The sequence below is a fragment of the Callithrix jacchus genome, chromosome 1, assembly GCF_049354715.1.
Source record: "Callithrix jacchus isolate 240 chromosome 1, calJac240_pri, whole genome shotgun sequence".
NCBI classification, from domain to species: domain Eukaryota; kingdom Metazoa; phylum Chordata; class Mammalia; order Primates; family Cebidae; genus Callithrix; species Callithrix jacchus.
The window spans coordinates 188517969-188543610 of record NC_133502.1 but is presented as its reverse complement, the minus strand read 5'-3'; the positions used below and the strand labels follow the sequence as shown (position 1 = coordinate 188543610).

The 25642-nt window shown below is 58.6% G+C and overlaps 1 protein-coding gene across 4 annotated transcripts in view; it reads right to left on the bottom strand.

Moving 5' to 3' along the window:
* The window catches only part of SCUBE1 (signal peptide, CUB domain and EGF like domain containing 1), a 143909-nt gene that overhangs the window by 29034 nt on the left and 89233 nt on the right, over positions 1-25642 (bottom strand). For 2 of the 4 annotated variants that reach the window (XM_035265525.3, XM_035265531.3), the window contains 4 exons: positions 12613-12729; positions 6725-6847; positions 3704-3820; positions 2024-2146 (listed from right to left, as the gene is read on the bottom strand). In XM_035265525.3, coding sequence (XP_035121416.2) covers positions 2024-2146; positions 3704-3820; positions 6725-6847; positions 12613-12729 — 480 coding nt within the window. The remainder of the gene's footprint in view (positions 1-2023; positions 2147-3703; positions 3821-6724; positions 6848-12612; positions 12730-25642) is intronic. The other 2 variants (XM_035265541.3, XM_078350972.1) reach the window with 1 other exon arrangement.

Below are 25642 nucleotides of genomic sequence, written 5' to 3'. Positions count from 1 at the left end.
AAAAGCCCTTGTACTGGGAGAGGTACATCTTTTTATCACACCATCACCCATGTAATATACCTACAGCTCTACTAAGGTTGATCACACCTCTCTTTTTTTTATTTGAGACAGGGTCTGTCTGTCACCCAGGCTGGAGTGCAGTGGTGTGATTTCAGCTTAGTACAACCTCCGCCTCCTGGCTTCAGGTGATTCCCCTGCCTCAGTCTCCAGAGTAGCTGGGACTACAGGCATGTGCCACCATGTCCGGCTAATTTCTATATTTTTTAGTAGAGATGGAGTTTCGCCATGTTGCCCAGGCTGGTCTCAAACTCCTGAACTCAGATAATCTGCCCACCTTGGCCTCCCAAAGTGCTGGGATTACAGGTGTGAGCCACTGTGCCCAGCCAAATGTTTCTTTCTGAGAAGTCCAATGTGTCAGCCTCTTTCTTCCACCGAGTTTCCCTGGCCTTTGCAGGCAGGTCTGCATAAAGCTGCTTACCATGGAGCCGTGACCCTAATATCCTCAGTGAGCAACGCTTTCCTGCAGAGATCTGAAGGTACCATATCCTTCCCATGCTTCTAAGACGGACATCCCCTAATGCCGCCTCTGCCACCAGAACAGCTCCAAACAAGCTCTTTCCCCAAACTCAACGTGAGAGCGGCAGGTGACTTTGTTCAGTGAGACTCTGCAGTACAGCACAGCAATTCCTTCCATAAGCATGTGATAAACTCGGTATTTTGATTTCAGATATGAAGTGATGGCCTCTATTTGTCAATCTGTTCATCATCCAACAAACGTTTACTTCGTATCTATGACTGTCAGGGTCTGTTCCAGGTGCTGGGGCTCCAGCAGTGAACGGGACAGGCCACGAAGACCTGCTCAGCTGTGTAAAGCTTACAATCTCGTGAGGATAGACAGAGAGACGGGCAGACAGACAGACACAAATCAGCATGAACCTGGAAAGTGCACGTTACTTCTGGTGGCAGGGAGTGTGATGCGGGGGAAGAAAGCTGGAAGCAAAGCGGGCCCGGATGGGTGTGGAAGTGGCCGAGGCTTCGGCTCTGGATGGGTGATGGGGCAGGCGTCACCCACAGACCCCCACAGCAAGGGAGGAGTGAGGAGTGCTGTGGGAGAGCTCTCCAGGCCAAGAGAAGGGCACGGCCTCAGGCCGAGGGCTGGTGGAGGCCTGTGAGGTCAGTGAGGCTGGCGTGAAGCCAGCCAGGGGGACGGCAGAGGGCAATCCCGCCAGGTGGCAGCAGCCTGTGGGCCATTCCAAGCACTGTGGCCTTGACTGAGAGTCAAAGGAGGAGTTGGGGAGGGGGCTGGTTTCTGAGCTGAGAGGGACGTTCTAACTTAAATGTAAAAGGCTCACTTTGGCTGCCCTGGGGATGTTAGAGTGTGACAGGGCAAGGACCTGGAGCGGAGGTTCCAGGAGGGCAGGTCCATAGATCCAGCACCCAGTCAGGGCCACGTGTACGGGGAACCAGGGAACGCAGGGGCCCCTCCAGAACTCAGCCTCGGGGTACCCAGTGCTGGGGGCTCACATGCAGAGGTGGACAGAACTTGGGCTTTCTAGGAGGCAGTGGCACATCCCCACAACTGTGCCCCACTGAGTCTACTGCACCCTGATAACCACTCCTTCTCCCACTCAGCTTCCTCAGCAGGACAAGGGAAGCTTTGAGAGGAGAGGTCTCCACACCCACTCCCTCTAAGCTTCCAGCCTCACAGAGCCATCAGCAGGGTGCCTCGCCCTACGGCTCGGGCTGCACGTGGACCCCCAGATCTCTGTACCCTCCTCCGCACTGCAGGCCCCTGTTGCTGTGTCTCTGGCTGACACTCACTTGCTCTGCCACCTGGGACCCTCCTCTCCTTCAAGTCCTCATTCCCATCAGCCATAGCCCAGCAGCAGAGAATCCCTGCCTGGAAACGCAGGGCCTAGAGGAAAGGGAGGGGCTGCCCGCTCACCCCCACCTCGGAAAAGCCACTGCCCCTCCCATCCAAGCCCAGGTGCAGGGGAGGAGCCAGCACAGGGAGGCCACCTACCCATGCAGTCTTTCCGGTTCCAGTGGAGCCACCTCCCCGGGGGACAGAAACATTGGTAGCTGCCCTTGGTATTGACACAGCCCTGGCCACAGCTCCCGTTGTCCATGCTGCACTCGTCCACATCTGGAAGCACAGTGGGCGTAAGGGCAGGGGGGCGGCTGGCAGGGGAAAGGACCACCCGGGGCAAGAGGGTTGAGCATCTCCTGACCCCACTGAGTCAGACAGCTTCACGGATGCAGAGGAGCAGTGCACACACCACATGTGCACACGGGTGTGAGTGGATAAAGCTCCTCACAGACCCCAGCGTTCCTTCCCCCAGGAACCGAGGTTGTTTTCTGAGCTCAAGCAGCTGCCCCTAGGCTGGGAGGCAGAGATGGTGGCACACAATCAAAGTGCCAACCCAGCCAGGTTTTGTGGCACAGGGAAGGTGCACTGCTCCAGGGACCGTGAGACTGATTTTACCGTGGGACTCGGGACAAGCCCTTTTCTAGTCCAAGGTCCCTCCGGTACAGCAGACACCAGGGTGAAATAAGTCACCGCTAAGGCCCTTCCTACCCTGACCAAAAGCTGGGAGGAAGCTGGGAGAGACGGGCTGGCCACATTCTGTTAGTTCTTGAGCTGCCTGCACTCGGCAGGCCCAGGGAAGGGTGCCCAGGTTTCCGAGTCTTTCCAGAAGAATCTGAAGCCCACTCCAGAAGCCCAAGCACCCGCTGTGTCCTGATCACACTCCTGCCTGACCCTGTCTGACCTTCAGGCTGCCTGGCGTCGTGACTGCAGCTACCCCCAGTCACAGAACAGGAAGAGACACGGGGACCATCCTTGGCTTTCCAATCTTCACCCACCATACCCATGTAACACCAAGTCCCAGCAGCCTGCCTCTGGCTCCTAAATACATTGAGAACCTTCCTCTTTGTTCCGTCTGCCCACCCTGCCGCAGCTACAGTAGCGCGTGCTCCCACGCCTGGAGCTGTCTTCCCACGGGTACCCTGGATTCCACTCTCCTGTCCATGTCGCCACGGGGGCATCTAGTTCCGTGAACTTGACCATATCACACCCCCACTTAAACCCCCCATGGGCTTCTCAACTGACTGGGAATAAACCCCAAGTCCCCTGTGGGCTCATGAGGCCTGCATTGTGGGGTGGCGCACCCCCCACTGCCGTCTGCATCTTCCTCAGAGCTCTGTCCTCCTGTGGGCTCCAGCCTTGCGGCTGCCTCTCTGTCCTTCTGCCCATTGCCTTCTCATGCAGACCCCTCTGGAGTGCCTCCCCACCCCCTCCAAAAACTTCCCCTTGAGGATCCTGAATGGCCCCTGTACTCTGCCCTTCTCTGCTGTGAGCCTCTCCCCTGGAATGAACTGTCTGCAGGATTTCCACGTACTGGCTGCCCCCACTCCTGGCCCTGGATTCTCTAGTAAATGTGGTTTCCAAGCCTGTACCCATCTGGCGAAGGCCTAGCACCAGCAGAGACCTGCCACCCATCTCTAGCCGTCCCCTGCTCCCCCGACCCCCACCCCTGCCCCCTTACCCTTGGCTGAGCCCCTCTACCCAGCAGTCCCCATGCTTAGGCCCCGGGCCGCCCAGGGTTGAAGGCAGGGTTGGGATGCGGGGTGCAGTATAGGTGGCCATGTGGCCAGGCGCGTGCCTCGGGGGGGAGGTGGCCCTGGTGGACAGGCTGCAGACCTCCGCAGTGGGTCGTCCCGTAGAGGATGTAGCCGCGGTGACACAGGCACTGGAAGCTGCCCGGGGAGTTGGTGCAGACGTGGTCACAGGTCCGCTCGAAGGAGCACTCATCGATGTCTGCGTGGCCACAGGGAGACAAAGTTGGGGGAGGAGTTTGAGGGAGAGGTGGGTGGGCACGGCCTGTCACTCTCAGCCACTCAAGGCACATCTGTGGACACAGTCCCTGGGCCAAGGCGCAGCACAGCATCAGCCCACGGGAAACGGGAGGCTCCTTGCTGCTGCTCCGAGTTCCACTGGTCTCCACTAGCCTCCGATTTTTGGGTTAGGAGCCACCTCACATCTTTTCTGGAGATGAGCAGGGCAGAAGCATTGTGAATGGAAGGGATGATGGTCAATCTCTGCCATTTCACGATCTCACAGTCAACTCTGATCAGTAGAGGGAGAGAGCCATTTAATCCATACCTGCAGAAAACTGACTGCAGCTGGCCCCAGGGCCCCGAGGAGGCAGCTGACCTGGGACATAAACCTAGGCCTCTTGGATGCTGACCAAAGCATGTTTCCCCATCACCCCACGAGGTTTCTTGAGAAAATAAGCTCAAGTAAAAAAAGGAGACGAGGAGATATGGTACCCATAAAGGTTAAAAAGGGAGCTGTGACAGTATATGAAAGGTGATGATGAGCTTCCTGGCAGCCAAGGTAAAAAGGGAAAGAGGGAAGGTCACAGGGTGTTTGTTCCTGGAAAGGAAAAAATGACCCACCATGTTGACTGGAGACAAAGCTGTCCTAACCATAAATTCTGAGAAAAATGGCTTTTATGGGAGAGTTGATGCGGGACCCTGAAGGCAAAACAGATACCAACCTGCCCCTTCTTGGGCATAGCAGTTAAGAGTTCAGTCTTTGAAAACGCTGGCTCATGTAATTTCCACAGATTTGTAATATATGCATATTTACAAAAACACTAACAGCCGGGCGCGGTGGCTCATGCCTGTAATCCCAGCACTTTGGGAGGCTGAGGCAGGTGGATCACAAGGTCAGGAGATCGAGAGCATCCTGGCCAACATGGTGAAACCCTGTCTCTACTAAAAATACAAAAATTAGCAAGGCGTGGTAGTTTGTGCCTGTATTCCCAGCTACATGGGTGGCTGAGGCAGGAGACTCGCTTGAATCCAGGAGGGGGAGGTTGCAGTGAGCTGAGATGGCGCCACTGCACTCCAGCCAGGCTGGAGTGCAGTGTTTTTTCTGAGACTCTGCCTCAGAAAAACAAAACAACAAAAAACCCCCAAAACACTAACACAAGGAAGAAATTGCGCGTGGGTGCTCAAAGTCGAGTGTGCTTCCTCCCAGAGAGGATCTGGGACCTCCTGGGGCTCGTGGCACCTGGGCTAGAATCTGAAGGATGGGACCAGCCTGGAATGAGGAAATGAGTGTGGAGGACAGGTGCTCCAGGCAGCAGCTAGGAGGTGGGAGTATGGGGCACCTGGGACGCACCCGTTCCCTTGGGCCCAGACCCATCTGAACTCCCCTCCTCTCCTAGGAGCCTGCAGAAGCCCAGGAGGGGAAGGGGCATTGACTCCAATGGGCCCCAGGACTACCCTGACAGGTCTGCTTGTGTGGAGCCCAAGGGGGACTGGGGAGGTGTCTGGGGTCCCCTGAGTGCCAAGCAAAGGAGCATGGAAACCTCCCTGCTAGACCTGTGGAGCCCAGAGCCCAAGGCCTCAGAGAGATGAGCCTGGAAGGGGATGGGAAAAGGAAGGTGGGGTGGGGCAGGTGAGGATAGGGCCTCACAAGCGATCTCATCTCCTCCTTGACAGCCCCTACCTCCCTCAGGGGCACTGGGGTGCAAAGTCAAGGCTCTCCTCAGCCCTCTATCGAGCTTGGCAAGGCCAATAGAGAAACAAAGTCAAAGTCAGAAGAACCCTGATGGGGCCTGGACAGACACTGTGCTCCTAACCAGCCCTCAGGCCCTGAGGAGAAGACAGGGCCAGGGTGCCTGGCCAGGGATGAAGAGGCCAAGCCTGGGGAGGGAGTAGCTGGCCCCGGGCATGCAGTGATCCTGAGGCTGGCTGGCTGGGGCCTCACTCCGGCCAGCTCCTGCTCTCACCTTCCTCAGGGGCCCTTTGGGACCACAACCCTTGCTCCTCAGGGCCCCATGCTGCCCCATGTCAGCCCCTGAGTGGCACTGACAGGCAGCAGCACAGCCTGGTGTCCAGATGAGGCCACATGCCGCCTGCTATTGCCGGTACCCCGCAGGCACAGAACAACCTGACCGCAGCTGGATAATTGTCAGGAAAAGAGAGCCCCTGCCTTGCCATGTGGGCACCCCCTACTTGAGCTTTCTCCAAATGTGGGTCCCACAGGGCATCCGTCTCCTTCCTCATGGCCTCATCTGGCCCCGCCAAGTTCCCTGCATTCCCCGAAACCTCCTCAGGCTACAGTGCCACCTGCTGGGTGGCTTTAGCTCCCTCCCCGCTCCTGGAAAATTCCTATGTAGCCCTCAAGCATCTCACCAACAGATCCTCCCCTGTAACCTTCCCTGACCCCGCTCTGCACTGCCCAGCCTCTGGGGTCCTGCTGCATCCTGGATCCCAATAGACTTGTCCTGGGCGGGGATTCTTGGCTTCTGCCAAACCCTTTTTTTATCACCCTTGCTCCCAGCAGGTGCCCAGACCCTGACGATTGTTCCAGAGTGCCTGCCTGCAATGTGCAGTGCCTTCCAACAGATGGCAGCATCCCACCTCTGAAGCCAGAGGGCTTTGCCATAGGGAGGCCCGTGGGCCACCTGGGAGGGGAGGGATGGGGTGAGCTGATGAGCTCAGTCACCCGCCTGTGCTGAAACCTTCCCAAGCCTCAGTTTCCCATCAACAAAAGGAACAGATTGAACTGACGGCCCCTAGAGTCATAAAGGACCCCTTTCCCTGGGGCCAAGCCCCATCACCACTCCCATCCCTCCTAGGAGCCCAGGAGTGGAAGAGACACGACCCTGCTGGCCCGAGGGCCACCCAGGGCGCGGCAGGGGCTCACCCTGGCAGGTGCGCTCGTCCGTGAGCAGCTTGTAGCCCTTCTGGCAGCTGCACTCGAAGCTGCCCACCGTGTTGCGGCAGAAGTGATCGCAGCCCCCGTTGTTGACCAGGCACTCGTTGATGTCTGTGGGAGCCAAGGGGAGGGAGGGGTGAGCCAGGAGAATGAGCTTGTGTGACCAGCAGGGGGACGACACTGCTCTAACTCGCCCAGTGCCCACTGCCCACTGCCCAGGCTGGCTGCTGGCTCCCCAGCTGGACAGAGGAGTGGGGGTCCTATCTCGCAGGGGCTGGAGCAGGGGCTGGGTTTTACTGTGAAGGGCCAGCTCCCCAAGCTTCTTTGCTTCCCCTGAGACCTGGCGAGCCTGGCACACATGACACGGAGTAGAGAGGAACTGATGGCTGCTGTGCCCATCAAGAAACTAGGGATGATGACTCTCCCATGTCATCTCATCTGCACGTTCAGGGAGGCCGCCTGGCCAGCAGGGAGGCTGGAGCAGGCAGGTACAACCTCTGGTGACCTCAGCAACCCCTGAACCCCTGAGCCTTTGCCTCCTGTCCGCAGAGAAAGGACAGAAAGTGCACCCACTCTGAAGGACACCACGAGGACGACGCGATACAACATTCCCGCAGTGACAGTGCTTGGTCAGCGCTCAAGACACTTTTTTCAAAAACTGTGTTTTGCCTCTGTTTGAGGAGTAACTGAGGCTTAGAGAGGGAGAGCACCTGCTTCAAGCGGCTTCAGAAGGTAAGTGGGGAGCTGGGCTGTGCAGCGGGGCAGCGCTCCCTCTTCCCAACCTGGTTCCCCGCATCTTTGTTGGAGCTGCTGTTTTGCTTAGCAGTGAATGAGCCATATTATGCTCTGAAAGTTGCCTGGCCCAATCCCATGTAGGGGCCTCTTCTCCAAGGGACACAGTCTCAGCTACTCCCAAACTCTTCTTGGGTCCCCACCTCCAGGTCCCCATCCCTTCTAGACCCTCTCTAGCAAAGAGAAACACAAATAAGGGGTTTTGTTTCTATATTCCAGGGTGGCTTACAAAAATCCTCAGGGCTGGCTTTCAGGATGGTGGTCTCACCCTGACTTGGAGGAGCTAAAAGAAAGCCATGTAAGAGACCCATCCAGGGAGGACAAGGGGAGCAGCAACTCCCTGTGGGTCACTGGCCCCCACTCAGCAGACGTGCCAGATACATGTTCCAGCATCTGCAGAGCCTGTCTTGTGCGTGGTTGCTGGGCCTGTGCCTGAGGGCCCCATCCTGTGTAGCTGGCACTGCCTCGTGTGGAAGGTAAGCCTGCCCCCACTTTCCAGACGGGACATGGAGCCCTGTAGAGGCAACATGTTCCCGGCACTGCGATTCTGACCTCAGGCCAGTCTGTGTCGCGCTGACTTTTTTTTCCTCAATCCAAACAGGTGGGACTGGATACCTGCCCAAAGTCCTCCAGCAGTGTTCCCAGGGAACGTTCCCCACCGATGACAACACAACGACGTTAGAGGTCAAGTCTCTGGTCAAGGATGTCAGATGAGTGTGGGGATGAGATGCCCATGTGACTCTTAGAGCCTTGTGGAGGGACATGCCAGGCACTTTCTGGTAACATATCATGTGACCTTCAAAACAACCCAGAGAGCAGGGCTCCCATTTTACAGATGAGGTCACATGCAGGAGCTGCATCTCAGCCAGCACCATCTGAGCCCAAATACAGGCCTTCTGCAGCCACCAGAGTAAGCGATACTAACCCCAGCTGCGCCTGGTCTGGGGCAGACACTTGGGCACCTCTCTCACCCCTTCCCCTCCAACCCTGGGATTACAGGCAGATAGGGGAACTGCTAGCTAGAAGCCTCAGGTAGGAGAACAGAGGCCCACCTTGGCTCTGCCTCAGTTGGCTGTGCGACGTTGGGCAGGGAAAGGCACTTCTTTGAGCCTCGGGGTTCCATCTGCTAAGCAGGCTGCTAAATGGTGCCTCTCCCAGCATTGCCTCTCCCAGCATCCTTAGCAAACTGAAGTGAGCTGAGGCTGCTGCACAGACAGCGACAGCACATGATCATTCTCACCACTCCTGCCTCCTCAGTACAGCCTCGGGCCTTCTAGAACCCCCAGCCCCATCCCCTGCCCCATCTGGGCCTGTCTGCTAAGGGGCTGTCATAGCAACCAGACAGGCAGAGGGAGACATGTTTGCCTGAGGCCCGGGCTGGTGTAGCTGGCTGCCTGGGGGTCAGGGTGGAGGAAAGCCCCCTCCTCACACTACCTCAGGATATTGTGAAGGGGGTGCTGGGCTCACAGGGCCCCTGGAGCTCTGTTTAGATGAGTCCTGGGGGTGCAGCTTCTGTGCCTCTCTCCCCAAGGGGGTGCTGGGCTCATGGGGCCCCTGAGCCTGTTCTGATGAGCCCCTAGGGTGCCGCTTCTCTGCCTCCCTCCCCTTCCACTCCTCCCTGGGTTCCCACCCCACAGCCCCACCAGGCAGCCAGCACCACCTTCCACACACACATCTGGCTGAGTCCCTGCCTGCAGGCCAGCATTCTGAGGCCCCTGAGTCTGCTAGGATATGGGCCCTGGCTCTGCAGAGGCTCCCAGTGTGTCCCTTCCAGCCCTGCCAGGCTGCCTTGCCTCTTCTCTCCTGCCTGCTCGGCTCCTGCCCTGGCAGCCTGGACTCCAGTGACCACACGCAGTACAGCCACAGTCCCCTCTCACCTGCTGACCTCAGTCCTGGGAAAAACAGCCTTTCCCACTGTTCTTTACAGAGCCAGCAGCTCCCTCTTCATGGGAACTGCCTTTGAGGACATGACAGGGCCTTGGGACACAGACTTGGGGTTTCTGCTCCTGCTTGTCACCCCAGCGCCCAGCATGAGTGAGTATCTGGGAACACTCACTGAAGGAATGAATGGGTTAGGGTGACCCCAGACAACAGAGGGGTCTGAGGGCTGAGGGAGGGGAAGGGCCTCGGGCCACCGAGTGGACTATTTGGGTGGACTCCAGGGTTGGAGCTCGAGTGCGTGTGCACGGGGCAGGGCAATGGGGTGAGCTATAGGGATGCGTGGGACCCTGGTTCTGGCTTCCTCCTGCCCATCTCATATAGGGGGCCGCATAGGGGAGGGCTCTGGGATGGAAGCACAGGGAGGGCACAGGGTCATGGGGTGGCACCATCTTGGAGTGCCCAGCAGGGAGGGCCAGCTGCTGGCCGGGGCTGGCCAGGTGGTGGACACTCGAGGGCACCACTTGGGTAAAAGCCCTGGCTGTGGCCTGCCTGACCCAGGGCATTGCTGAGGGAGGACAGGAAACAGGCAGTAGGTGGGGGTTCTCCCAGACGTTCTGGAAGATATTGGCAAGAGGGGCCGGTGTCCCTGAGGGAAGTGCAGGCTCCAGCTGCACTTTTGGGCTCCCTGAGGTGGTCTTGGGGGCAGTTCTGGGCCAGTCCCTGGGCGCTTAAATATGGGCATCTATGGACATGTCTATCTCTGCCTTCTCCATGTCTGCCAGTCCTGCCTTGGCACTGCCACCTTGAGCCTGAGTGACAGGAGCTGTGCTTGGCTGCTCTTCCAGACTCAACCATGACCCTGCCATGGCCACCGATCAGTTCAAAATGCAAACCTGGCACCAGCCTCCCCTGTCTGGTGCTGACTGGGACCCGACCAGGCTTGTAGGGTGGTCCCCGGCCTTGTGCCATCTGGCTCGCTTCCTTTGCATCCTTCCCAGTCCCAGGTCCTTGAAGCCACAGGCCTCTGGTAACAGTCACAGTGCTGGAAATGCTTCCCTTCCCCCACCATCGCCTGATAAATGCCCCTTTCCCTCAGCCCTCCCTGCCCCCACGTCCCCACCTCCTGCCACACTGAACTTCTCTATCCCACACCAAGCCATCTGTAATACTCAATGATCTTAGTGATTTTACAAATGAAAACATGTCTTCTGTGCTCAGTAGAGGACCCTACAAGTGGGAACCGTCTCTTTTATTCATCTGGTCTCACTGGAACCAGAAAACAAACCTATCCCGTGAGTGAGTGAGATGACCTCTGACCTCGGCCAGCGGGAGCCAGGGCCCTAGGGCTCTGAGTGCAGCCACAGGCCTAGGGCTGGGCGTCCATGGAGGGGGTTTGGCCAAAGGGCCGAGTAGGGCAGTCTTGGTGAAAGGCCCCGACTGTTTCAAGAGCAAAGGAAAGGTCGTGAGGGTGGGGTTGGGGGTGGCCTTGGGGCTGTGGACAGCACTCCTTAGCACCACCCTACCTCAGAGCCACAATTAGAGTGGCAGGAAACGAGTGTCCCTTGGGCTACCAAGGGGTGGGCAGGGCAGCGGTGGCAGTCTCATGCCCGTAGCTCCCTCTTGAGCCACATGCCTGCCCAGGCCCCACACTGGACCAGACAGGGTGGCTCCTGGCCTCCAGACCCCATTCCAGCATCCCTGGCCTTGCCCAAGGAATTAAGCTCTGCCTGGCCTTCTGGCCCTCTGAAGGCAAATGCTGGCAGGCTGTGCCACTGCCAGGCTGTGAAGATGGCCAGATCTGTGCAGACCTGGGGCTTCCTCGGCCAGTCACTCCTGGCACTGAGTCACGTGGCAAGGACCCAGACGCCACCCACCTGCCCACTTGCCTGCCAGGAATGCACCAAGGCTATTAACAGGCCGCGCAGCAGCCACAGGAGGGCTTTATTTTCAAATAAACAGGCAGAAGCACTGTTATTTCTGTAAATAGTCACTGGGTTCTTCCCAGCAAGTTGGCAGGAAGAAGTCATACACTGTACAAAAATACACTTATTTTTACGGGCTTTAAAAAAGCCTGCCTGGGACTGTTTTAGGTCACCCTAACTTTGACTTTCAACATTTCCCTGACTGGACCTTGGAAGTGCCGGTTCCTCTCCCCTCAACGCCCTGCTCTCTAGGCTCTCCCTTCCTGGCAAAGAGTTGGGGGACTGCCCAGAGCTGGGGGGATTTAGAACTGGGGGGATCTGGAGCCATGCCGGGAGCACGGAGTGACTGCCGCTCAACCTTCTGCACGGGGGGGCTCTGGCACTGAGGTCTGACACCCTGCCCCAGTACCACGGCTTCTCAGGGCTCCGTCCGACCTTTGGGGTAGCTGGACCTCCTGGGCTGCAGGGCCAGTCTATTCCTTCCTTCCCCAGTGCCTGTCTCGAGAGTGCGGCCAGCTCTCCTCTCCCAGCTCCCCAGCTTTCCTGTTTCCCGAGAGGCCCCTCAACCCAGGAGGCACTCAGGAAGTCTTCATGGGGTGGCTCAGGACGAGTGGGAAGATACACCTCTGCCGTCCCTCTCCGCCAGCCGCCGGCAGCCCAGCCCGGTCCCTCCTTCCTTCAGCCACATCACTCTCAGATCCTCCGGACCCCTTTTCTAATGGCAGCAGAAGTCCTGAGTCCTTATTTTTTCAGATGGGATCCCCCAGCCTCGCTCCTCTAGTAGTGACACACAGTGTCCTTATTTTTCCTGGCCTGAGTAGATCTGCATGTCCCAAATGGCCCTGCACCAGACCGTCCCCACCAACTCTGCCAGACCCACTGGAACCAAAGGTCAAGAGGTTCAGAAACGCACCACATTCCACCTGCCTTGGGAAGCCACACTATCACGGAGGGCCCAGGACGCCCCACAGGAGAGACGCTGGCTTGACTGTTTAACCCAGCATGCAGCCACATTCTCTGACATCAGTGTCTTTTTGACCCAGGAACTGCAGATGTGCCATGGGACCCCGTTCTCTCGAACCCTGCTGGGGACCCCGCTGATGGCCGGCCCTCCCTCTTCCTGGCCTCTCCAACAGCAATGCAAATGATTTCTGCATGTCCTTTCCCACAGCCACACATGGCCTCCATCCAGCCCAGCCCTGGGCCCAGCTGTGCAAGCACACGGAAGCCCTTGGCCAGGCCAGTACAGGCAGGGGCGCCCACATGGCTCCACATGCTGACCTTTGCACGTCTTCCCGTCCGGCTGCAGCGTGAATCCAACGGGGCAGCTACATCGCACGCCAGTGGCCGTGTCCTTGCAAGTCCGGTCGCAGCCTCCGTTATTGACCGCGCACGTCTCTGTAGAGGGAAAGAGACAGAGACCTCAGTCTCCTTGGGCAGAAGCCACCGCCTTTCCCCGTCCGGGGAGAGATCTTCTATGAGACAGGAGACCTGGGTTCAAGCTCTGGCTCTGATATACCCTCTGGCTGTGGGGCTCTAGGGAAGTTGCGTGGCCTCTCTGAGTCTCAAGCTCCCCATCTGTGAAATGGGTGAATGACACCATTCCTGTGGGTCATGTGATGAGGATGAGTACACTGTGCAAACTGCAGAGGCTGTGCTAATGTAGCGGCTGCTGCTAACAGGGTCAAAATTACTATCTGGGTCCAGACTGGTCTGGCTGCATTTAACTGCCCAGGGCCAGATTCCTAAAACTTTGACCTTCCTGGACTCAGACTCCAAGTTCAGGCTAGAGGTTACTTGGAGGCAACGGGGGTCCCCAAATGCATCTCAGTATGGAGTGGCTTGTGGCCTGGGCTAGGGAGCTGAGGTGGAGGTTCTCAGGGCCCGCATGCCATCCATCACGGTGATGAGGCTTTCAGCCCAACATCTGTTCTCAGTGAATGGCATCTGGTTTTTGTCCACTTGAAGCTTGCCTAGTGCTTTTTTTTTGCAAAATTCAAAGGGGCTAGAGTGGCTTGGGGCATAACGGAGGTCACTGAAGCTGTCGTGCCGTGAGAGTGATCCTCCCCAGGCCTGGAGAAGGGGCTGGCAGAGCTGGCGCACCGGGGTGCCGGGGGCTCGTCTGGGCCTCTGATCTCTGCCACCTGGGTTTCTTCCCAAGCATCTGGCAGGCTTTTAACTTGTAGAAACTGTGGCTGTGTGGGCTTCCCTCTCCGCTTTGCTGCTAGGAGGTGGAGAACCAGTGGGCGCACATCTCTCGGAACCTGGATTCCCCTGCCTGCCATCGCCGGCGTCACCTGGACTCCTGGCCCTGGTGTGTCTTCTTCCTGAAGGGTGTCCCTAATGGGTTTCCTCTGTTCCTGCGCTGTGGGGTCTGCGTTTCTGCAGGTTGGGGAGAATAAATGAATATATACCCTCAGCTGTCAGGACTCCCTGTGGCTAGTTACATCAAATGCATGGTGCCTTTCCTTTGAACTTCACCTTGCAGGAGTGTGCGGGGGGAGAAGGAAACCTCATGTTCCCTGTGTATGTGCGTGTGAGCGAGTGTGCATCTGAGATTCTGCAGGGCTGCAGTGGTTGGCATCCTCCTCATGCTCATGGAGCCATCACCACCGCAGGGTGAGCTGTGGCTCCCAGTGGAAGGTGGGGGGCTTTGACCCTGGCTCCTCCTTCTGTGTGTCTCCTCAAATCCTGGACCTCAGCTGGGCATGGACAGTTTTTGTGAACCAGTCTTTTGCCCTCCCACCTCCTGCCATGGCAGTGTGCTGGTTCCAGGGCTCGGACGACTCCTTCCTGTTCATCTTTCAAGGCCTGGTTTGGAGCCCACCTCCAAAGGAGCCCCCTGAAGCCCCAGACAGACAGTGAAGGTGGCAGGCCAGTGCATGAGTCCTGGCTCTGCCACTCACAGAGCGACCCAGGCAGCCACCCCTTGGGGCTGCACCTCAGCACTCACACCTGGAAGTGACCAGCCTTCTCTTCCAAGGCAGAGGGGAGGGTCAAATCAACCCGCTTACAAGTGCCTGGCTTGGGTCCTGGCACGAAGTAGTTGCCCGATAGATGTTGGTTTCCTCCCTGGGCTGACAACCAGAGAGGGAACTCCTGCCTCCCACCCCTGAATCAAGGAGCCAATGGGCTCCCCCTCCCACCTTCTCAGCTTTTCCTGTGGGAGAGCCTCTCTGGAAAGGGGTCCGAGAACATGCCTGTTTTCCAGGTGGAGATAATTAAGACTCAGGCCTTGGAGAGATGGGGGAACATGGCGGGTGAGATGGTCGGGGGAGACAGGCGCTGAAAAGGCGGGGCTGGGGCACTGGGTCTCTGTGGAGGTGGAGGTGAGGTGCGGTGCGGTGCAGGCGCTGTGACTCTGAGAAACAGATCCAACCAAATGGACTCTAAGAATCCCAGAGGTCTTTCTCTTCCCTAAAGCCCCTAACTGGATGTGGAAGCTCCACCCCAAAGGTCACCCGATCTCTGGACCAGGCAGCTTGAGTCTTCCCGAGCTGCCTCCGTCCATGGCTGACTCATAAACATTCGGCTTTGAACACAGGCTCTTAGTCCCTTAGGGGATATTCTTGGGTGCTGACCATCCTCCTCCACAGCATGGGCCACATGGTCACCAGGGGCAAGGCCCAGCTCCACCTCCCACTCTCCTGCTCCCCCCAGCCCCCACTGCGGCTCCTGTGCCCTCCACTTTCCTAAAGAGGACATGGTACAGAGCATCAGGAACCGGAGGGGGCCTGCTTCTTCTGAGTCTAACCCCCTGGGCTCCTTTCAGGCAGGGACCCACCTGGCAGCTCAGGACCCAACACCAAGCACATGCCATTGGACTCTTCATCATCCTCCCCCAGCAGCTCCTCCTCTAGTGCTCTCTGTGCAGCTCCTCCTCTAGTGCTCTCTGTGGGCAGGAATGCTACCCCTATCTGCCCCAAGCTGAAAACAAAGAGCACCCTCCCCCTTGGACCCAGGGCCTGGGCCTGTTGCTTCCCCAGCACTTCCCAACTCTGGCCCCTGCTCTTACTGTGGCCAGGCTGCTGCTGTCCTCCTGTGACTGTCACTGCCTCCCACGGTCCCTCCTCCAGACCACTGCCTTACCCTGGGCAGCCAGAGAACTGTGCCCATATTGGGCTCATGTAAGAGTGCTGGGAGCCAGCAGTCCCCGGGATGTTCTCTGCCAAGGGAGGAGGGTGGAGGCAGGGAGGGTGGAGTGGAGGAGTGGAGGGAGCAGTCTGGCCCTGGGCCCACCCTCAGCTCTTCCTGCTGTGGGGACTGGGGCAGGCTGCAGCCTCTTGCCCGAGCCTCCATCCCTCCTCTACAACACAGTGATGGCAGCTTCTGTGGTGTCCACCTCAGCCATGTTGTGAGGTTTTGAGATGTTCACTGTAAATGCAAGCCGGGTACAGAAGCTGACCTAGGTGCTCTGGGCTGAAGTGGAGGCTGGGACCCAAGTCTACAGCGACAGGACACATGGGCCTGGTGGGGCTGAGCACCTCGTCCCTGGTTTCCAAGCAGAGGCTCTAGTGCAGCTGCTGAGGAGGCCCCTGCTTCCACGGCAACTGGCCTGGGCATCACCCCAGCCCCCCATCTCTGAGAGTCTCAAAAAACAGCCTCACCTCTCCTGTCCCCAGGATCAGAGGCCTCCCAGACCTGGTACTAGGCCGCTGCTGTCACAGAGACAGTAAGGAAGCAGGCCACCGTCACCACGGCGTGACCACTCTAAATACAAGTGGCAAACAGGGGCCAGAGGCTGTGGCAGCAGCCGCTCTGCCCAGTGGGGACATTAGGGTGGGCTCCGCATCTTCCTCCCCCTCACCCAGGGGTCTTCTCTGGGTCCCACCCTGGCCTCTGTCCCTTCCCAGGGGCTGACATTATGGCCCCATGAGGAATCTCTCCCACCCAGAAACACTTGTGGAGGGCGACTCAGGCGCCTGGGATTGGGAAGGGGAGGAGGGCACAGTGCAGCCTCCCAGAGCTCCATCCAGGGACCTGAAGACAGAATTTCCTTGTGGACCCTGGGAGCCCTCCAGTCTAGACTCTAGATGAGAGCTACAGAACTCTTTCTAAAGGCCTTCTCTCACCACCTGCAGAGATCATGGAACAAAACAGCCCTTTGTAGTGGACAAGGCACCTGTCATCCACCAGCCTTAGCAGGCCTTAAGCAGCCCCACGCACCAGTGCAGAAGCAGACAGGCCCCTGAGGCATGGAGAAGTGACACTGCCTGTCCAGGCAGGAATCACTACATCATCTGTGGAACCCAGTGCCAAATAAAAATGAAATGCTCTTGTTCTAAAATTCCTGAGAATTTCAAGACAGAGATGGAATATGAAACCCATCGTGGGCCCTTCTAAGGGTGGGGGCCTGGGCTACACACACGTTGCACACCCTAGAAGCTGGCTGAGCTACACAGCTATGGGGAGGAACTGGTATTTGAACCCAGGGCTGCAGAACCCCAGGCTGATGAGTGAGCCAGACAAGGCCAGAGAGCCTGGGCTTTGGCAGGGGATCCTGATGGTGAGATCTGCACCCGATGGTGCCCTGGCTTCCTCCAGCTGGTGGGGATTGCTCTCACCCCGAAGTGCGGGATGGCCAAGGAGGAGGAAGGTCAGGTGCAGGGCTGGCTAGGGCTGGAGAGTGTGGGGGAAACCTCAGACAGGTTAAAAGGTCCCACCTTTGGTCTCTCCCAGGGGAGCTCCTGCTTTGGGCCAGGCCCTGCAGGGGAGGCTGGATGCTCCACTGGAGCCCCTGCGCTGCCTGGCCAGCGCTCTGACAGAGGCAAGCAGGGGCCCAGGACAGAAGGACACCTAGGAACAGCTGCAGCCGCTGCTGCCCTTTGGGTTGGCATGCTTGCGTTGCCCCAGGTCTGGGGCAAGTCCTTAAAGGACAGCCTGAGTCACCGTGTGGTGGACAGAAAAGACATGCGCTATGGAGTCAGAGCGACAAGTTTCCACAGGCCGGCTGTGTGACCAGGGGAAAGTCCCCCTGGATGTGTAACATGGAGATGACTGTATTTACCACATAGTTCCTGCAAAACCCAGACAGAACGGTTGGTGTGACAGCGCTCTGTAAGCTGCTCTGTGATTGGGTCACTCTCACTTTCGGTGCCATTTTTGGAAGCTCTACCTATGGAGGCTCAGCACCCACAGGCAGTTGCTAATTCATTCAGTGATTATTATCTGAACTTCTCTGCCCTGCGCAGATGTGCCTGGAACACAGCCCCTGGTCTCACGGGTGGGTCAATTTCACGGTGCTGGGTGGCCAGGAGAGGGGAGCTACGGAGATGAATGTGACATGTCCCAGGAGTCAACAGCTTATGGGGTGGCAGGGGGCAGCAAATAAGGCCCAAACCTCGCCTTTCTCTCCTGGGTCTGTGCCTGCCTCTCACACTGCCCACCTCCCCCTCCCAGCCCATGCCCTGCCACACCTGAGCATGGGTCCTCAGGGTTCTACAGGGCACCCCCCTTGGTCTTGAGGAACCAATTCCTCAGGACTCAGCAGACCTCACCTGCCTCCCTGAAGCTGTCCCAAGCCTTGCCCTGGGATTCTGCCTGCAGGGTGGTGCTGTCTGTGAGTGCCAAGGCCTCTCTCACAGACCACATGCTCTCCAGGCAGGGCAGTCGAGGTGGCCAGCACGGCAGAGGTGCCTGATGAGTTGTGTTCAACAAATAATGAGCAGGGACTCTGGAGGCCCCGTGAGGAACAGAATCAAGCCAGGGGACCGGGTCTCTGCCCTCCGTTGGGCCTGGGAGGGAGAATGAGCTGGCAGGTGAGGTGGAAAGAAGGGAAGGGCCCATGGGCCCCTGGTGGAGGAGTCAGTGAGGTGCTGTGCTGTGCAGGGCATGAGGGCACTTTGTGGTGTACAATGGGAGGTGGGTGCAGGTGCCAAGCTCAGTGCCAGCACACAGCGGGGGATGTGGGAAAGGGACTCTCCCCTCCCTAGGCCCTGGGTTTCCCGCCTGTGCTCAGCCTAAACATGCTGAGGAGCTTTTCATCAGGGCAGAGGCTCTGATCCAGTGGGCTGGCGTGTGGATTCCTCCCTGTCCCTCAGTGGCCTACTCTGATGGTGGGGGCAGCCCAGGGTCCTGGCCAGAACCTGCTGAGGCCTCAGTCAGGGCTGGCCCACCTGCCCTTCTGTCTCTAGAATCAACTGAAGCTGCGGTGAAGAGGGGTTGGCCAACCCTTCCAGCAGATCTGGGGACCTCTGACCTCTGACCCTTTTCCCCCAGCAGGCTGTTTAGCCCTCTGTGGCTCCCAACACTTTGGGATAGAAGCCATGCCACGCCCCTGGCAAGGCCCTGACAAAGTGGCCCTGGTCTTCCTAGCTGGCCTGTCTCCCAAGGGGCCCTCTGAACTCCAGGGAGGCCCTGTGGTCCATCACTTGTGTTGTGCAGCAGGCTTACGGCCAGCACTGTGCTGGGCACCACAAATGTGGCCTCCTGCGCCTCTGTCAGCAGGGTGTGGTGGAGTGGGCTTGACCCTGTCGGCAGAGGGCCACGCCTGGTCCTGACCACACCTCCCCACCTGCCTCTACTTCCACTGGGCAGATGGTCAATCCTGAGAGCTGTCTGCTGAGGGAATGCTGGCTTGGTCTGTCCCAGGGCTGCCCGGGGACACGCTGGTGACAGCACAGGCAGGTGGTGGCAGGGGTGGGGAGGGGCTCTGTGCAGCTGGATGCAGGGATACTGACAAGGAAGCGGCTCCCAAGGAGAACATGGGCAGGAGGGCCCAGCAGCTCCCCCAGAGCCAGTGCTGCTCACATCTAAGGCTGCGGGGCCCCAATGCCCGTGATCGCCAAGGGGCCACCCAGGCCTCTGAGGCAGTCCGGGGTCTCCTGGACTCTGCCTTTTCAGCACACGCCCAGTGACTCTGAGGCCCATTTCGGCCCTCTGCTGACCTTAGCCCGGCCCTGCTGAAATAAAAGGCCCACAGGCCTGTGCCAAACTCAGCGCCTCTGTCTACCTGAGCATTGTGCTGCTCGGGAAATTTTGTGCCAGGCAAATTTTTGTCAGTGACACTGTCTTCCAAGGCAGCAGGCGGGGTGCCGATTCCAGGATGTGCTAGGAGTGTGGCAAGCCATCCTCTCCTGTGACTGGTGGGTGTGTGTTCCTACACCTGCTCAGAAAACAGCGGCCACTGGGACCGAGGAATAGCATCCTGCAGGGCTGCATCGAGGTGGCTGCAGGGAGGCTGAGGGGTGGTGGCACCAGGGGCATAGAAGATGCCTACCCAGGAACAAGACAAGCTGGCCTCAGAAGAGGTCTCCTCCCTTGGTTTGAGGGGTCCTAAGTGCCCCTTGGAGGCCAGGGAAGTTTCATATTAAAGCAGGGGGCAGGAGCAGGGCCTCCAGTGGCCAGTCTCCCTGGCCCGACTCCTTCACTTCCTGCCTCTACCCTGGCTCCTCAGTGGAAGGTGCTTAGGGCAAACAAGGGGGCTCCTCTGCAGCATCTCACTGGGGCCCACCTACGGGAGGCATCACAGCTGTGCCCCCGGAGGCATGGGACATTGAGGTGTGGCAAGGGGAAGGAGCAGGTGAGGGTGTGCCACTGGGGAGCAGTGGGCCGGTGCTCTTCCTGGGCACCGGGAGGCCCCTCCAGCTGGGTGTGCCCAGGGAGGCTCGGGGATCTGAGCAACAGCAGCTCATGCTCACTGAGCACATGCTCATGCCAGGCCCTGTGTGAAGCATGGTGAGGCAGAGCTGTCACCTGCCTGCCCTGGATGGGGAGAGGTGTCGGCTAGAGGGAACTGGCCAAGCTGCTTTCACTTCTCTGAGCTTTGGTTTCCTTATCTGTAACACTAAACCCTACAGGTTGCTGGGAGCATTGAACATGTCTGCGTATACAGAGAGCCCAGCCTAGAGGCCGCTCCACAGAGGGAACCCTTGTTCCAGGTTTCTGCTGGCTGCCCTGGAGACCTGACAGATTCAACCATCTGGGGGAGAGGAAGGCAGTGCCCAGTGTCTGAGCACAAACCTCTGTTTCCAGGTGGGCCTCTGGCATGGTGCACTTCCCACCTCTGCCCTTCGGTCACGTGACTTTGTGGGGATGGGGGCGGGGCAGGGAGTAGCTGGCACCTGGAGCCTGTGTCTGTGCTCTCTCCCCCTCCGTCTCCAGAGCGCCAGCCTGGGAGCTGTGCATGCCTGTTGGAGGGGTCCAGGTTACAGGCACCTGGGCAGCAGGATTGACAGTCTGAAAGGTGCTGTTAATCCTGCTGGGTCTCCAGGGTTCCAGTCAGCCCACCACTATGACCTGACCAAGGCCGGCAGGCTCCAGGCTTGTCGCCCCACTTCTGGGGCCTGCCATCAAGGTTCTGTTCCTCCCTGGCATTCGAGAGTATCCTAATGGGATGCTCATGGCCGGCAATGGCGAATAAGGAAAGGATGGATCGTGATTGAGCACCCACTGCGGGCCGCACACACAGCCACGCACTGCCTGTCTAGTGCCTTAGCTAAGCTTCTCCAGACACTAGAAGCCATTTTTGTAAATGAGAAACTAAAGCTCAGATGCGAGCTGGCCCTGGGGTGCTGGTGGAGCTACTGACGGGGGAAGCCAGAACTAAACCTGGGTCTGACTCTAGAATCTGGCTCGGGATAGCCAGAAAGAGGAGTCACCGGGTGCTTGACTGGAGCGAAGCTCCAACTGCGGATTTCTCCGCTCTAAGAACAAATGCGCGGTCCTTGAAGCAATGCCACAGCCTGGATGAGCAGCCAGAGAGCACCCACCTTCCTTGGGTTAGACCAGGAATCTTGCTTCAGGAAGCTGGGGGCTCCTGGGGCTGCCTGGTACTCCTCAGTCAAGTCAGGGCTAACCTTGGCCTGCAGCCACCACCTGGCTCGCCCTTAGCTGGGTCCAGCTAGAGAGAGGCAAGTGTCCTGGACAGGGAGGGCCAGCAGGAGGAGCAGGCTGTCGCTCCCAGGTGGAGGGTGAGAGGGAGCCAGCAGGCAGGGTGGCAGAGGGGCCTGTTTAGGTGTGCCTGTTTTTATATGTGCTCCTCCTGAGAATGCAGGTGCAGAGGGTGCACCTTCCAATGGCAGCTCCAGTGGACATGGGTATTCCATGTCAGGGCATGCAGGGCCTGGGGGCCAGGACTGGATTCGCAAAAATAGCAGGAGATCACAGAGGACATTGAGGTTGCATCTGGAAGGGCTTTGGGGCCCACTTAGACCAATGGCCAAGAAACCTAAAGCAGGGCTGGAGCCCGTTCGGATTTGTGCCAAAGAAAGAGGGCTCTGGCTGTGGCCTCACCCGGTGGGGCTGGGAGATGGCGAGGCTGGGCCAGAGCCCAGGAGAGAGAAAACAGAGCAGGCAGTGAGATGCAGTCTTGGGGATTTCAACATGAGATGAGAGCTGAGGACCAAAAGGAGGCTACGGGGGTCACGTGTGCCACCACCACTGGGATGGGGTACAGTGTGAGCAAGGCTGGTGGTGGCAGGGGGGGCGAGTGCCAGGGTCCAATGCACAAGGTGGCCTTGGGTGGGCCACGTCCCTTCTAAGCCTCAGCTGCCTGTCTGGCTCAGCCAGACAATACCCTGAGCCCTCATCTTTTCTCTAAGCCCTGCCTGGCACTGCGACTCCACCCACACTCTAGCCCTTGGCACAGCTGAGTTGCCATCACCTACCTCCTCCTACCAGCCCCAGCTGTGTGTGTGAGACAGTGAGGGACTCAGCCTGACTGGGGGCCCAGCTGACCAGACACCAGCCACGCTGGGAGCCAGTCCAGTGACTGAGGTGCAGCCTGACAACCTGATCCTTCTCTAACAGGAGCTCAGGCCCTGGAGCTCAGTGGGCAGGGAGGCCATGGCTTGAAAGGGCATTGTCCCACCTTTCCTTCAGCCAGGCCACCAGCTGAGCACTGGCTGGGGGAGCTGCTGTGTTGTCACCTCCCTCACCAGCACTCAGACCTGCCTGCCAGAGCCCCTTCCCACTTGCAAGCAGGTCCAGCCTCCAGGGCCCACCCTCTCTCTGAGCTAGATACCTGCCTGCCTGGGCACTGAGGTCCCATCCATCCCCAGCACCTCCTCTAGGAAGCCTTCATTCATGTGCTGAGCCAACCAGCCTCACCAATGCTCCTGCTCTGGGCAAGGCCCTGTGCTAGGCCCTGAGGGGGCACCAAGCTGGCAAAGACCTAGCTTCTGCCCCCAGTCAGGGAGTGCTGGTGGAGGAAGGGTGAGTGGAGGGACAGGGGAGGGGAGGAAGGTCCAGTGAGGTCTGGACAAGCAAGGCAGCCTTTGCCAGGTAGAACCACCCAAGATGGCACCTGGGTAGAGAGGTGAGGGTGTGACCATGGCAGTGAACCCAGGACAGGCTAAGCATGCCGGGCAAGAGGAACAGGCAGAGGGTGGCTTCCAGGAGTGGGTGAATGTGTGGGGTGGGGGTTGGGACACAGAGCCGTGAAATCAGGGACACCCAGGGCCCTGAGGATGGTAGCTGCAGAAGAGGAGGTGTAGACAGGGTGGAGGGGAGCTCGGGGGGAAGCAGGAGAGCATATGTCCGGGTGAGAAGTGACACTGGCCAGGCCATTTGGTAGATGGGAAACCCAGGGCTCAGAGGGACCAGGCTGCAGCCCTGTGAGCTGCAGTGGGAAAGCTCCTCCCTTCTCCCCATGCCAGCAGGATAGTGGGCCCTGAGTGTAGCCCTGTGGCCCAGAGAGCTTGGCGGGGGTGGGCAGGACAGAGATGCTGGGATGGCTGGGGAGACAGGTCTAGGGGAAGACCGGCAGGGAAAAGCCAGGGGAGGCCTGAGACCCCCCCCACCTGGCCCGCTGCTCGCCTGCAAATCAGTCCCTGGCGGCTTCCCTTTCTGTGCTTTGCACCTCAGTGCCCCAACTACGTCACACAGCTGATGCACAACTAGTGCTTCCTACACGCCTGGGGCTGCTCTGAGCACTTGCTACTTAGGTGCTCATTTCATCCTCAGCTCGACAGGACACACAGTCACGATCCCCACTTTACAGCCGAGGAAACAGGCTGAGGGAAGCTAAAAAGTTACCTGAGCAAGCCTAGCTTCCAAGAAGTGTCCAGAACGGGCACCCAGGCCTCGTGGCTCCAAGGCCAAAGCTATTCCCTCTCCTCCGGCCTCCTGCAGGTCTGGGCCCTGTCTCCTCGGAGATGCCCGGGCAGTGTCTGCTGATCAAGGGAATCACGGCTTCTGGGGCTGGTCCCAGCCTCCATCAGGCACCCGCCTGGGGAACACTTATGAAGATGGCTCTTACAGTACGGAGGGACAGGGAAGGCTCAGGGGGCTGGTCCCTGCTGGAATCCAAGGTCCTCTCAGGCCAGGCACTGCTGTTTAGGCACTGTTTCTCTTTGCTCCAACCTCCATAAGCGACGTCAAGCACCCGCTCCCAGCCAGATCCGGAGAGGAGGCAGAGAAGGTTGGGCCTACACTGGACCAGGTGGAACGGCTCATGGAGCCAGCAGGAGCAGCCGCAGGCGCAGGGGGAGGGGTTCCCAGCTGCCTTTCTTTGCCCCCATTTCCTCTTCTCTAAAGCACTTGCACTGCTCTCAGGGTGGCTGTAAGATTGAAGTCAACAGGGGGCAGAGTACAAGGCCCAGAGAGAGCTCGGGCTGAGGGTCAACTCAGATTGGGGTCCCTGGCCTGCAGCTCAGGCCCCGCTGCTGCTCTGGGCGTGGTGGGACCCCTGGAATGGGCTAGCTGTGCGTTCTGCTGATTCAGTGCCCACAGGAGGAAGATCACAGCCGGAATGGCTGCTGGGCCTGCACAGCCATGTCCCTCAGGCCTGTTCTGCTCCTAACTTGGGAACCTGGACTTGGGAGTCCACAGGGCTGGGACCTTGGCCCAGGCTTTGCTCACTGGCCATGTGGCCTCCCTTCTCAGGAGCTCAGGGTCTTCCTCTGTGCAGTGGGGACACTCCCTGGAGAGCTGCCTGGAAAGTCCCTTGCCAGCTGTAGCGGACTGAACAGTACTGGTGAGACGGAAGAGCCAGGGCAGAGGGAATGGGCTGAAGACACACCACTGAGGCTGCCTGCGGAAGGGTGGGTGCCCATAGCTGGGGCAGCCAGTGGAGCCTCCAGAAAGGGGGTGGGGTGCATCCCACACCCCAGGACTAGTTTCAGAGGAGGCTCATGATCCTGGGGCTCAGCCAGTGAAGAGGGCATGTGTGGGCTCTGCCCTAACAGTGGAACCATCTGTCTGAGCAGAATGATCTCTGTTAAAATGCCCACCTCCTAATCCCCAGAAACCATGACTGTGCCTGGCAGAAGGGACTCTGCACATGTGAAGGACCATGAGACTGGAAATTATCCTGGAGGGGCCCAGTGTGATCACAGGGGTCCTTTAGAATAACTGAGGGGGGTGGCAGAGGTGGGTCAGAAACAGAGCTGTGAGAACTGGGGCGGGTCGGGGACACCAGGCTGCTGGCTCTGAAGGTGGAGGAGGGGCCGAGGGACAAGGAACAAGGGCAGCGCTAGAAACCGGAAAGGCAAGGAAGGGGATTGGCCCCTGGGGCCCTCAGAAGGGAACAGCCCTGCCCACATCTTGAATTTAGCCTAGTGAGCCCCAAGTCAAATTTCTGACCTATGAAGATAATAAACCTGTGTTGTCTCAAGCAAGGGGGATTGCAGGATTGTGGGGATCCCTTAGCAGCAGCAAGAGGAGCGGAAGCCTCCACCTAGCCTGAGTATGCTCCAGGGAGAGGGCTTGATGGAAGACCTGGAGCCGACCCTAGTGGCGCCTTGCACCCCATCAACCTTGAGACAAGCAGGGTCCCAGGGGCCTGAGGCAAGTGCCGTGCTGCACCCTTTGCTGGGTACTCAGCTGTTTCACGTAAGTCTGTCAGCTAATTGAAAGGTATCACTTTAACCTGCAGATCCAACCATTTTACCTGATTGTAAAGGGCGTCTACAGCGGTTACACGTTTTGGGGCTTCTTTAAAGTAAACATAACTTACTCTGTTCTTCACCTGTGCTCAGGGACTGGGGTGATTATCGCAAAAAGTGAGAACCCAAGGGTGGGGCAGGGCTGGCCCAGGACGCTATGCTGGAGATCTCTCTCCGGCCACACTCTAGACCTACAACTGCGACTTCTGCTGGGAGCACCCCACTCCCTCACCGGAGCCAGAATCCCAGCTCTGTCCTGCCCAGCTGCATGGTTGAGGCCCTCAGCCCCTCTGAGCCGCACCGGCAAGCCAACGCAGCCCCTCTGTGGTTTCTAAGATGGCTGCGTTGGCTTGCCGGTGCTGCCAGGGGCTGGGGGTCTGAGCATCTGAGCCGCTCTCTTGGGGAGCTGGCCAGTGCCGCCATCAAGGGCACGGACTCTGGAGCTAGGTGGGCCAGGGTCTAACCTTGCTGTGAAACTCCTCAGT